At 43.8% G+C, this 14,317-nt stretch overlaps 1 protein-coding gene across 23 annotated transcripts in view; it reads right to left on the bottom strand.

The window, feature by feature from the left end:
* The window catches only part of Ano4 (anoctamin 4), a 366,091-nt gene that overhangs the window by 199,444 nt on the left and 152,330 nt on the right, over nt 1-14,317 (bottom strand). For all 23 annotated transcript variants that reach the window (XR_015443559.1, XR_015443558.1, XR_015443557.1 and 20 more), the window contains one exon: nt 9,056-9,250. Coding sequence is in view for 20 of the 23 variants with exons in the window: in XM_013072270.3 (XP_012927724.1) it covers nt 9,056-9,250 (195 nt within the window). In the remaining 3 variants the exon portion in view is untranslated. The remainder of the gene's footprint in view (nt 1-9,055; nt 9,251-14,317) is intronic.

Raw genomic sequence — 14,317 nt, 5'->3', positions numbered from 1 at the left:
GAGATAAAAGACTTGTGCTAGAAATAACTTGGCAAAGTAATGAAACATATCAGCAAAATGTCATTTTACCAATTCTAAAAGAGAACAAAGGACATTTTCTGTGACTAATTACATTTCTCTAAGACTATCTGATGGGTCTATCAGATAAAGAAAAAGCAATAGAAGAAACATTTCAGAAAGCTTCAGATTCTACTTTGTAGGGCATAGTCATTAAGCCGGGAAAATTTAATATACCCACTAAACTTTATAGTTTCAAGCTCAAAAAAACTAAAATCGATGCTTCAGTTCACCCTGATCCTGACCCTTGAATTGAAGTCACAAACCTAGTGCTATTTAATAGTTTTATTAGTGGCCTATAAAGGGGAATAGAAAATAATATTCACTAATTATGAATGAGAAAAGGATAAGGTCAGAATGAAATCGATATGCAACAGAAACATCCGAAAGAACTGGAAAGAAAAAGAAACCATAAATGCAAGATAAAAGTGAATGGTCCTTTGTCTCTACATTTTACTAGTTCAAGCACAAGTTAATTGGGAAGCTGCTCTATACTGTGGTGACCAAACAAGAAATGTTTCTGAGATTCCTGTGGTTTCAGACTTCTAAATTCTGTTTACAATGATGGGGACCAAAAAGTGACCACTGCCATTTACTACTGAGTACCTGGTGTGTACCAGGCACCTGCTGGGCATTACACATGAATTAATCTACTTAGTTGTCAAAAAATTCTATAAAAGGTTGCTACCTATAATACATAAAAACATAAACTGCTCAGCTAAATTGAATTTCAAATAAACAACATAATTTTTTTTATTATGGTCAAAAAGTACTTATTTACCTGAAATTCACATCTAATGGGAAGCCCTGTATTTCATCTGGCAACCCTAATAGTATGAGATAGGTATTAATAGCCTTATTTTATTGATGAGGAAAATGATATTGAAAGAAAGTAATTTATCCAAGGTCATATAGCTACCAGAGGATATATCTAGGTATCAAACCTAATAACAAAGCTTGAATCACAACCAGTATGAAAAGTTTTCTCTATTATTATGCCTTTCCTCCTATTGATATTCCCCAGACAGAATGCTCCAAACTTTATTTATATCTCTATTTCTCCCTCAATACTATTGGACTTCTAGCATAGCAGGTTAAATACATGCATCATGGCCATTTTCCCACAAACACTTCTCTTTCCTACTTCCTTTTGGAACTATGCCTCCCCCTCCTTGGGTGTAGCCCAGGTGGGAAGAGAAATTAAGGAGTCCACCTTCTCATTGTGAAGTTTTTGTCTTATTCTTTGTCTCATGATTCCCTAACCAACCAAGGAAAAGGTACATGGCCAATAGGACTGTCTCTCCCCAATCTTGAAAGCTTGAGCCATATGATGAGAAAAAAATGGCAAAAGTTCACTCATTCCAGAAATCCAAGTAGTTCACTTCTTGCTGGTTCTCTAGGTTTTCCATGTCCTTCACATTTAATTCCTTCCGTGGCTTGGATTAAATAACTGGTTTTTGTTGTTTATAACAAAGAACACTGACTATTGTCCTTCTTGGCCAGGAGCTCCCTAAGATCCATGTTCAATAGAGTTCTGTACCATTCCAGTTCCAATAAGGGCGTCCTCAAAATCAGTATGTTTCAGTTCATAGTAGGAACTCAGACATGTGTGTAAACTCAAAGAAGGGTAAACAAACTGAAACTCCTCAGACTGTGGGATAGAAGGTGGACAAGGGGCCCGGGATTTAGCTCAGTGGTCCTGGTGCCTGCCTCGCAATTGCAAGGTCCTGAGTTCGATCCCCGGTACCAAAAACAAAAAAGGTGGACAAGACTCTCAGGCACTTTCTTTTTGCGTCCAACCACCAGTCCGACAGGGCTTAGGGAGCACTTTGGGCACTGAGATGATTAACTTCATAAAGAGTAGATGGATGACATAATAAGCCTCAAGATGAGTAAAATTTCCATGTGCTTCTAAGATCTATGACTTGTTACAAATAAGAAATTCTCTTCTGTAACAGATGGAACTGAAGTAACATTCTACACTGCCAAAATAACATCACTTTTAAATATACTTTCAAAATGTTTCTAATAATTAACTTGTTGAATATAATTTTTCTTTATATTTTCAACCAGTAGTCAATGGATGTAGACTTTAAGAACAATAAAATAATGGGTAGATGAATGTAGCGATGTGTTTACCAGGTAAGGGCAGCAACTTGAGATTTGCTAAATTACTCCATGTTGATATTATAACTTTAGGAAAGAGGTTGACATTTATTTAATTTTTTATATTAATATCAGCACAGTATATCAATTAAAGGAAAGACATATGGCTTCTACCCTGCCTGGGTCAGACTGTAACAGAATATTCCAGTACTAATGGCAATAACAGAGCAGGACTGTTCTAAGAGGAGTGAGGGCAATATAGGAAAGAATCTGAATGCTTTATCATTCAAGGAAGCAATTAGGAAATGCTTCAGTTACAAAACAGCTCAGGATGAGTTTTCTAAACAAATGCAGGATCATACGCAGGTAAAATCAGATCTAATCTGCATAATCTCAGAATGCAAACACTTCTGTAGCAGCTAGAATAGACTGACAAATAATCACGTATTAAGAGCCTACTCTGAACAATGTGTAGGGTTAGGAGCAATAGAGGATATGAGAAATCGAGTGCAGTTCCTGCCTTCTGGAAGAGCTCTGAAACCTAAAACGGGCGGACTTTGATAAGGTCTCCAAGTTCTGTAGAAGCAAGAGGTGGTGAGACACCAATTCCCACCAGTGAGATCTAGAGAGGCGTCTTGGAAGAAGAAGAACTCGAACTACATTTTGAGGAACAAAAGAGCCAGAGAGAAATTGGTTACAGGAGTGTTTCAGAATGAGGGAGACACTCAAGCAATAGTAGAGAAATGGAAGAGTAAAAGCTTAATTGAGAACTTGTGAAAAGCTATGGATGGTGAAAGCAGAATACAGTAGGTAATGGGAATAGCCAAAGAGATAAGCTCAGCACAGTAGGGAGAAGTTAAATCATAGAAGACTTGAAAAACTAATCTGCCGAGGCACCTTTTTCTGGACAGAGGAGGGCAGGTATTACCACTCTTCTCGAGAGCAGGACGTTGGGGTGATCTGGAAAGTTGAAGAGAGCCGTTACAGGTGGTTGCACGACATCTAACTCCCCACGGAACCTCCAGAATCCTGCCTGTCATCAACCTCTTCTCAGATTGCATGTGATCTCATGAAGACCTGGATTTTCCCAGAGGCCGCTACCCCTCTATGAGTCTTACAGAGGGCGGATGACCAGAGGACCAGGAAGAGGAGCAGATATTTTCCCCGAGTCCCCAAACCACATTTAAACCATTCTCCCTCACTCTTCCCCAGACATTCTGGCCTGCGTCTCACTTGGTTTTACCCTTTTACTCTCTACTCTGCAGTTTTGCATTCAGCTGCTACCTCCGCAGGCCATGTCCCCTTATTTCTTGATGAGGTTACCTCGCCTCATCATTCTTCCCTACATCACTCAACTCCCGACCCTTTGGATTTAAAGTCATTCTTCAATGCCCACAGGAAGCTGGTCTGGACTTCCACCTGATACTGAATTCTGCAAACGCTGATGCCACTTGTATAAAATGATGTATTAGTTGCATGTAACCCACACACATGCTCTCATATACTTTGGACACAGTCTCTGTTATTTACTGCACTTAATACAATGTAAATGATTTGTAAGTTGTCACACCACATTGTTTAGGGGGAAATCACAAGAAAACAGTCTGTACACATATAGTACAGACCTAAAATTTTTTCCTAATAATTTCGATCTGCACTTGGCTGAATTCCAGAGAGAGAATGGAATTCATGTCTATGCAGGACCGACTATGTGTAGATGATCCTTTCCATATTCTGGCCTCTCAGTCCTTGGGAACTCTGAAGATCTTGTCTTCGAGCCTACTAGAGTCCCTTATTTCAAACTCTGGTCTAGACCTTGTCATTACCAGTATCAGCACCCCCAATACCTGTGACATGCATTCGGTTCTTGGAACACCTCCGTGTAGCTTTCCAGTTCTTCCTTCTATTCCTCTAACTCTAATGCTGTTTTGACTTCTCTCAGAGCTCCAGCCAATTGATCCCCCAACTGTTTACCACTCTTCACCCCCTTACTGTCTCCTTCATGCCTTTCTTTACCACGCTTAAATCAGGTAATCAACCCCTATGGGCACTCCCTTCCACATGCCTTTGATTTCTACTCACTCTGCCTATTTCTTGGCAAAACCACAGTCCTGATCAAATCTAAGTCTCCACCATTATGCCTTTACTTACGTCACTCAATAAAGTTTAGAAAATTCACAATCATGGTGAATTTTCCTTCTCCTCCTCTCCCTCCTGCTCTCCCTTCTCTTTCCTTCCACTTCCTCTTCTTCCTCTCCTCCTTCTCCTTCTCTTTCCTTCCCTCTCCCTCCCCCTGGCTCCTCTCTCATTCTCAGGGATGTATTCTTTCCCACACTGAAGATAAGAACTCCTTAGATCCTCATCACGCCTGCCCAAACCCAGCCGTGCACCACCCTGTGTCACAGGCGGTCTCCATGACCCTGTCAAGCTTGGCTCTCATCCACGCCTTGACATCCACCTCCCAGCTTCTGCTGTAGACCTGCTATTGTGAAAAGGCCCACTTTCCTGTTACTTCACTGGTTCATAGCAAAACTCAAAAAAAGCTGTCTATATCCCAAGCTTACAATTGCTACCCTCTCATTCTGTCTTCAGCCCACTTCAATCAGGGTTCCATCATCTCTATGCCTGACACTGCTCTCACTGGAATCGCCACTGACATCCTTGCACTAAAGTCAACGGCCAGTTCTCAGTTCTCACCACACTTGACTTTCAATATTTAGCCTAAATGATCACTCTTATTTCCCCGATATGTGCTTTTAACTTCTGAGACACAGAGCTTCTGGTTTTTCTTCATTCTTGCTAGCCATTTTCCCTTGGCCTCCTTTTCTGGTTTACGTCCTCTGTGACTTTTTACTACTAAACTGGGAAAGCTCAGGGCTCAGCCTTTCTGCCCCCTTCTCCACCTATACAGTGTCTCTTGGTGTCCCGATGAATATCAAAACCCATGATGTTCCCGTCCCTTCTATAAAATGGTATTTGCATATAACCTACTTAGATCCTCCGGTATACTTTAAATCATCTGTATATGACCCTAAATACCAAATCTAACCCAAATGTAAACAGTACAACATGTACAGAGTTGTTACACCATGTTGCTTAGGGAATGATGATAAGGAAAAAGTCTGTCTGTGTTCAGTGTAGATGAAGTATTTTTCCCAGTATTTTTGACACATAGTCGTGTTGGTTAAATCCAGGGATACAAAACCCACGGATTTAGAGGGCCAAGTGGACTTCCTCTTTTGACCATATCTTTCCATTCAATGGCTTTAGAGATCATGAATGTGTCAGCTGCCACTTGATAACCGACAACTTCCCAGACCAATCCCTCAAACTCCAGTCATGTTTATTCTGCCACTCACCAGATCTCACTGCTGTTCAGGGTTATCATATCCACCCCTGAAATTCTCACCTCAGTCCTACCTTTCTCTCAACCCAACCAAACCTGTTTCATGTGCAGCCTTCTCCATCTTAGTTGATACCAAGTCCACTTACTGTAGCCACAAACATCAGGGTCACCTCTAGGTCTTCTTTCTCTTACCCCACATTCAATCCACTGGGAAATTCTGTTGACCCAGCATTGAAATGCACCGAGAATAAAAATTCTCACTGGTACTTTTGTCACTCAAAGGTGCCCTCACTTCTTCGCTAGATTACTTTGGAACCTCCAGGTGACCTTCCCCCCTTTATTCTCTTCCCCTACAGTATATTCTCAACAACCAGCAAAGCGATTCTGTTAGAGTGCATTGGATGATAGCACCTTTCTGCTACAAACCTTGTAAGATCCCCATGTCGCAGAGTTTAGGGTTTTACCATGGCCCACAAGGTGCTGCCGCCTTGGTCTGTATGACCCCAGGGAGCTGCTTTTCCTCTCCCTCACTCCACTCTAGTTCCACAGCCTCCCATGCTTTAACCTGCCAGATTCAGTCCCACCACAAAGCCGGTCCCCTGACTGGGCCCCTGCCGGAACAGAGCTGCCCAGACACCCATGTGTCTCTCAGCAACCTCCAGTCCTCGATCGTCCATCTTACTGCCACCTACCTTGACTACTTTATCTGGAACTGTAACATGACTCTTTCTTTCCTTCCTTCCTTCCTTCCTTCCTTCCTTCCCACCTGATTTATCTACTTTTATTGTACACATAATACCCCTTCCTAAATACTATATGTTTTTATGTTACACATAGTTTATATATAACCGTATAAAATAATTACAACTATAATATAATTACATACAATATATAACGTGCCTTATCTATTATGTGGTTTATCTATTTTCTTTGTTGATTTATCTTCTCTCCTGGCTAGGACATGAACTTCCCAAGGGCAGGAACATTCTGTCTCCTTTGCTCACTAATGTGTCTCTGGCCCTCACAGAAGGAAAAGTAGGCAGAGCAATCAGAAATCTACTGTAATTGTCTAAAGCGCAGCTGCTGAGGGTTGAGTTGAGTCCCACCCCACCTCTTACTGGAAGTACAGAGCTGGGCAATCCACAGCCTGGCGGGCCCTGGAGACCTTTCAAAAGGCAGGTGAGCAGGCAGTTTCAAAATGTTAAAAGACAATGGAATCCTCCAAAGAACAGCATGATCACACGCTGGGAGACATGTCATGGCACCCCGCATTTAGAGAACTGAAAGTGTCAATCTGACTAGCTGTGACACCTGCTTGATGTGCTAGTTTGGCTCGGTTATCATCCCAGTGCATTGATTAGTCAGTCAACAAACAATAATCTAGTGTTGCTCCGAAAGCTTTCTCAGTTGTGACTGTCGTTCATCATCAATTGGCTTTAAGTAAAGGAGGTTGTCCTAAATCAGGCACATCCAACCCACCACCTGTGGGCTGCTTGCCTTTTTTCTTTTGCTTTTGTTTTTAATGTTATAATACAAATATTTAAAAAGAAAGGAAGCTTTTTGCTTATACACATTAACTGTAGTACGTATTTTATATGCAGCCCAAGGCGATTCCTCTCACTCAGTGCAGCCCAGGCGAGCCAGGGACAGGACTGATCCCATCTGGTGAAAGCCTGAAAAGCAGAGCTGAGGCCTGCGTGAAGGAGGGTTTCATGCCCGCTGTGGATGGGAACTTCCACTGTGCCAAGTCACAGCCTGCTCTGAGGATCTGGGACCTGCCCAGCCAGGCCCCAGGGCAGTGAAGCTGCCTTCTCACGATCGGTTCCTACCATTCTTCCTGGACTTCTGCTTTTCCGGCTGGACCCTAACTGATACACTAGAGCACTAGATACACTAAGGGTTAAGGCAGAAGGGAGCAAAACAAGGATGAGAGGGGTGTGGAGGGCAGAGCTTGTTTTTAACACCATCAAAGGCTTGAACTTGAGACTGTGGTCAGTAGGACAAGCAAGGTGAAGCAATCTGGGATAGAGGTGAGTCTTTTGGTTTGGTTATAAAGGATTTACTGGGACGAGGCCAGAGAAAGAGAGAGATGCTAGAAGCTGGGATACCAGGAGAGCTGCCCATGAGACAACTGAGAGGAGAACGCAGGCAGACTGCTTCCTTGGTTGCCGGAGAACCGCGTTCTGGCAAGGAGCGTGAGGTCTACCCTGGGCTGGTGCCTCTCCCACACTGTGACAAAGCAAGGGCCACCGAGGTCCTCAAGAACAGCCACAATGGGGAGGACGAGCCAGAAACTGAAGCATGCTGGCTGGAGATTGGCTGGGGAATGAGAAAGCAGAGCCAAAGGTAGATTATTCTTTCTGAAGTTTGGCTTGAAGGGGAGGAGGGAGAGTGGCTGAAGACAGAAAGGTGCAGTGTCACGTGAAGGACCTGAGCATGAGAGAAGCTTGAGCTCGTGCAGAGACTAGGTGCAAGGGGTCAGAGAGCTGAGAACAAGGCCACACATTACCCCCAGCAGGGTTCAAGAGAGTCGCGTATCCGGGGCTCCAGGGCCCAGAGGAAGGCTTGGTTAGGGATGGTGAGGGGCCCCATCTGCTGCGATCTGGGGAACCTGGAGAAGGGTGGAAGCCAACAGGGAGGCATTTGAAAATGGGGGCCAGGGACCCCCCAGTGACTCATGCCCAGGGGCCGGGGTGGTTACTGCAGAAGTGAGGAAATAAGACTAGCTCAGAGGGAGCAAAGGGGGTGAAGGGCAACAGGGGCCTTGGTTTCCAGGGGGCCGGGTTACCACCCGCCAGGAGTCAGAGAGGAATCAGGGTGGCAAGGGTCATTCTCGGTGGCTTCTCAATTCCCTTGCGACTCCACCGTCCTACAGAAACACTGCCTCGTTCACTGACCTTTCCTCAACCGCCACAACAATGCCTAGCATCCAGCAGGCACTCAGTAAATATTTATTGAGTGAATATCTGCACAAACGAACACTTAAATGAGCCTTGCTCCCAAACAAGCACATAGAGACTCTTAGCTGGAATGACCTGCTTTAATGTAGAATCCTTTAATGCTTTTAAGAGCTCACAAAAGCTTCTCCGAGGCCTTGAAATGGAACATGATGACTCCAGTCTCCTCCCCTGACCTCAGGAGGATGAGGGCAAGCTAATCCAGAAAATTTGAGCATCAGAGTGGACATTTTTAGATTGAACTTTTCCCCAGGGTAGCTTGCAGCAAATTATCAGGAAAATGGTGAAATGTCATTTTGTTTTACTGTACAATAATGTTTTCTGAACTGAGCAAGAGTTTATCACTCTGATTTTCATTTAGATTCTGCCATTCTAGGTGGAATATAGCTTTAACCTTCTCTGATACATCAATCTCCCTCTTCTTGCTGATGTTGGTGACATTTACCATCAACTGAAGTGAAGAGAGGGAGAAAAACAGGACTTCTAAAAAAAGTCAGCCTAAGTGGCATGGTTATATAATAAAACTACAATGTAGGCCGCGTCGGCTTGCTGTCAACACCAGGGCTTGCTGAGCTTCCCTAGGCCTTACCTGCGTGGAACACTTTGGTTTTTCCATTAGTGATTCCGGAAGAGCTTGCTTCCATTTTTACTGTCCTGCTGCCTGGCGGGAGTGAGGAGTGCCTGACCACAGGCACGTGGCGATGTGACCCTGGGTGGCTTGCCAGGCTTCGCCGTTGATGGATTTGCAAGCGCTTTTCAGCCCCATGAATAGATACACTTAAACCTGCAAAGAGAAACAGCCCGTTAAGAGTGAAGAAATAGCCCATTAGAGCAAATTTTGTTCTGGCAAGACTTCCAGAGAACATAGCAGCTATGTTTCCAATTCTTAAGGTATGGGGCCTGGGATTTAGCTCAGTGGTTCCTCCTCCTGCCTCACAACTGCAAGGACCCGAGTTCGATCCCCCGGTACCATAAAAAAAAAAAAAAAGTTTAATTCTTAAGGTATGTTAGCGACATCGGATTTTCACATAACTATTTACTGCACATCAGTTCATTCAAAAGTGAACAGTCTTAGTTATCACAACAAAACTTTCATGAACAAATATTTAATAAAGTCAAATATTAAACTTCCTATTGAAATTATTTCCAACATACAGGAAAAAGATGCATGTGTTTGGCATGCCATTGTCAGGGACTATAAGGCTTAAGAATTGTTACTGGGATACCTGGCATTTCAATAAAAATCAATAAACTTTCTCCTTGGGAGTCACTGATAGGTCAGAGTTGGCAACTGAGTTCACATTAACATTTCCGTTAACGTAGAATTATGTGCATTTTAAGAACTATTTTGTTCTAAAAAACAAATCAGTGCAAAATAACTCCAAACATACCAAAAGCAAAGACAGTAGCATAATGAGCCCCAGGTAGCCATTACCCAGCAGTAAGAACCCAGAATTTTCCAATCTTGCTTCATCCATTCCTTTGCGTTTGTTTTTGGTTTGTTTCTTTAGTGTTGGAGTTGAAAGCAAATACTAGACATCATGTTGAGCTCATGAAAAGCTATACTGATTGCACTGACTCAATCACATCAATACAGATTACAGACACTGCTGCATATCAACTGTACAAAAATTCTGAGTGCAAAAGATAGTTTTTAAAAAATGTATTGATCACTATCAGAGGTTGCTAAGATATCCATTCATTACTCAGAGAATTGATGAAGGGAAAGAAGCAAGCATTGCGCAGGGCTTTCCTTTACCGATCATATTTCAAAGTATCCCAGAGGCTGATGAGAGACAGTTCTTCACTACAGAAGAATCCCTGCTAATAAATGCTGATGGAAAAGAGAATTATAAAATCACTTTAGAAGTCCCAGTGAAATATGGAAAGTGACATATTTGTCCAAAGAATTTCTGCAACGGCAGAGTTGGAATTCAAACTCTTAGAAAAATCCAACTCTTGTCTTTAAAAAAATGCCAAGGAAAGATATTAGACTTACAATGCCAATAAGCCAGTGGGACTTGCGAGAAATCATGTTACCTGAAAGGGAGCAGCTGAGGTTCACCAAATTTCAGAAATTTTTATTAAGAAGAATCTGTTGAAAAGGAAGGCATAAAACCAGTGGTTTATGGATCATAATTACTTACAGCTCACAGTAAGAAGTTTACTAAAACCCCAGAAATGGGGGAAATAAAAAGCCTTCTCAGAAGCAAACTCAAAACCAGCAAACATGGGCCATACTACAGGTATGAAGACTCTCCTTAAATTCTGGAGGGGGGGAAACAAAAGAAAAATGACCAAGTCAATTTGTAAGTTCTAACAAATCTTAAGAAAGGATAATTCAAATCAGAATAAGGTTTTATCACACCAGGAAACATTAAGACAAACAAGGCAGTGTCCATCCAAGCAAAAGCCTTGAAGTTCAAGAATTCCAGTTGCACAGCAGCCCATCCTACTGTGTAACTTCACTCCCCTTTATCCCTAGCTGCCTTAATTCTGGCAGCATTTGCCAGACCCCTCAGGGCTAGGACGTGGCTTCCCGTTCAGGCAGAGAGCAGGCATGCCAGTGTCTTGACGACCAGCAGGCAGGGTACTGTGTAAGCTAAAGAACTGCGGTCCTGGGCTTCCACAGAGCCATCTGCTCCTGAAGTGCTTAGGATGCGTCTGTCACCATGATCTGGTTTCTGAGCTCACGCGGCTTCGAGCCTGAACCTCGTTCTTGGAAGGCTCCCCTGGGCTTGCCAGGCTGGCAGCGCTTGGCAGAGGGAGTGACAGGCTTCCCTGGCAGCGGATGCCTGCTCGGGTGCTGCTCAGGGGCCAGGCACATGGGAGCCTTCTGCTCCAGACGTGTCTCTGGGTGGGATCCGCACAACACCGTCAGCACGCCATCCCACCCTGCGGCCTTGTCATGCTCCACATTTCCTCTGAGGTCACACTGAATGTCTGCAGACCAAGCAGGACTCCAGAAAAATCCAGACAAACTTGAAGATGACAGATGAAAGGGATGGGTGAATCATTTTAAGTCAACATGAGGTGATACAGGTAGCCTCAGTCTGCCAATAGAAAACAGGCCATTCTCCCCCAAACGGAGGGGTTACTGGGCAAGGATTGTGACTCAGCGTGGCACTTTGAGCTCTTACATAACTCCTCTCAATGAAGGTCAAAATGACAAAAATGAGAATAAAAATTATGCTGTGGAAATAAATGGCACAGGTACTTGACGCTGTTCAATCCTGTTCGAAAAATATAACAAGGTCGAGCATTAGCAGCCATGGTTATGATGGATCAAATCAGTGATTTCCCACGATTCTTCATTCTCTGCCTCTGCCCACCTGTTTTAAAGCCACTGCTTCATTTTCCATGACTCTTATGCTTTTTACTCCCCTTTATGTCCCTAAATTCTCTGTCCTTCCTGTTCCCCAAAGTGGGGTACTGCTTTCCTATAGTGCTGTAACAGATGTCCGAAAAAGTAGTGGGTTAAAACAATGGGAATCACAATCTCATGGTTCTAGAGCCCAGAAGTCTGAGATCAAGGTGCGGGCGATGCCACCTTTCTCTGAGACACTTTGGGGAGAACAGGTAGGTCCCTTGCTTCCTTCGGCTTCTCGGGGGTGCTGGCCTCCTTGGGTTCCTTGCTTTTCAACCACCCCACTCTGATCTCTATTCTGTCACCTTCGACTCTGGGTTCTGTGTGTGGTCTCTGCTTCTCTCTTATGAGGACAGAGGTGATGACCTTTAGGAATGATCTGAGTAATCTCCTCACCTCAAAATTCTTAACTCATCCCATGTGCAGAGAGCCCTTTTCCAAGTCAGGTAACATTCATGAGTCCCGGGGTGTGGACACATGTTTTATCAGTCTACTGAGTGGGCCGTTCCTGGGTCTCCTCGATGGCCTCCTGCTCTCTCCTTTCTCTCCCTCCCTGGGGATCAGAGAGAGCCCCAAGTGGCCTTATCTCCAGTGTCGCCAGCTGTCCTCTCCTTGTGGTCAGCCCCTTGGGTGAGTCCTCCTGCTTTGCTGTCTCTTTTACTCAAGCTCGGTTTTCCTGATGGGTCTGAATGTTCTGAGAAGCTCAGTGACTTCATAAAAACATGGTGTTTCATATTTTTATTTTAAAAATCCACCAAAGCTCCAATTTCCTTTCAGACCCTCATATCTTCATGACTCAAATATCTTTCTGATTTTTAAATTCTGCGGTGGCCTTCTCTCTGGGCCACTTCCCAGGGGCACTCTTCCTGGAGGCACTGCATGGTAGAAATGTGGCTGAGGATCGGTGATTTGCTTTCATCTAAATGTCATCCCTGTGATTCAGAAGAGCCGTGTGCCATGGGGACATCTGTAGTTCTGTTGATGTTTTACAACTCGCAGCAACAGTGCCTAGAGCTGCATCGTTCTCCGTGTCATTTCTTAGGTAAAGTACTTATCAGAATGTGGAAAAGCTATATTTTACATGTCACCACCATGAGCAAAAGGTAAGAGTTAGCAATTCCTAATTATGAAGTTAATAATTGATGGAAGGAGACATTTATTTCTAGTTTTCTTTTTAACTACAATGTTAAGTATGAGCAGTACTTCCCTGGCCAGAACTGAGAGAGAAATGCTCTTGGTTTCTTATTCTGAACCAAGATTTACTTTTCCAAACTTTCTGGAGCTTTCCCAATATCTTCTCTTATTTGGCTCAATAACACTTTGGCAAAACCCTTTCTAAAACAGGCGGAACTGGGCCGGGGATTTAGCTCAGTGGTCCTGGCACCTGCCGCACAAGTGCAAGGTCCTGAGTTTGATCCCCGGTACAACCCCCCCCCCCAAAACAGGCGGAATCCAATGGAATTGCTACGCCCCTTCTACGAATCTTCCCAGAAGTTAAAGTCATTCTACAGTGATATATGCATACCCATGTTTAAAGCAGCATGACTCCTAAGAGCTAAATCTTGGCAGCAAGTATATATATCCATCAGCAGATCAATGAATAAAGAAAATGAGAAAATGTACTTATATACAATGGAGTACTACTCTGCCATAAAGATGATGAGTCACTTGTAGAAAAATGGATGCGCTTGAGACCACAGAGTTAAGTGAAATAAATCAGACACACAAGCTTAACTATCACATGGTTTCTCTTGAGAAACCCAAAGTATAAATAAATTAAAAAGCCAAATAAAAGATAGGAAACAGGAAGGTAGACCTTTTGCAAATGAGAAAGGAACCAAGAGGTGGAGGGAGGAGAGAGAGGAGGGAAAGGGCATAAAAAGAATTAAGATGTGTTATGTACCTATACCAGCTCCCCACGAGGAATGCAATTGTTATATACCAGAAACATCTGCTAATAAAAATACAATAATAAAATAGGCGGAGACCTTCCCATGTCCTGGGGAGGTAGAAGGACAAGCACACAGGAGCACACAGAAAAGGGAGTGCCTGTGTGAAGTGGGGTTGGGGCCATTCCCAGTAGAAGGGATGGGATTTGTGCTGCCTCGGTGTGGTGGGCATGGTGGGCCCAGAGCAAATGGATTTGGAGGAGCTTTGGGCACCATCGGGATTGGTGGATAAGTGAGCCAGGAACACTCCAGGGCTGACAGATCTGACTAGGACCCCTGAGACATGAAGACAGGGCCGGGCCCTCAGGCCCAGTGGGGCTGCAGATAGCCGGGCCTCCTTCTATTTCTCTCCTCGTACCACCAGGCTTTTGGACAGATTGGCATCAGCTGGTTACCCAGATCTGGCAACACCAACACTTCAAAACCAGAAGCTCTTCCTGCCAAGATGCTGTCATTTGTAAAGTTGGGAAAGTTGTGTGTGTGCAAAGCCACATGGAGATGGCATTTGGGCTCTCTGGAAAGAAACCACAATGCT

This window comes from Heterocephalus glaber, unplaced genomic scaffold, assembly GCF_053883595.1.
Source record: "Heterocephalus glaber isolate CG9 unplaced genomic scaffold, H.glaber_assembly_v1.0 deba00001572, whole genome shotgun sequence".
In the NCBI taxonomy this organism is placed as follows: domain Eukaryota; kingdom Metazoa; phylum Chordata; class Mammalia; order Rodentia; family Bathyergidae; genus Heterocephalus; species Heterocephalus glaber.
The sequence above is the reverse complement of the archived record's forward strand: the minus strand, read 5'-3'. Positions and strand labels throughout refer to the sequence as shown.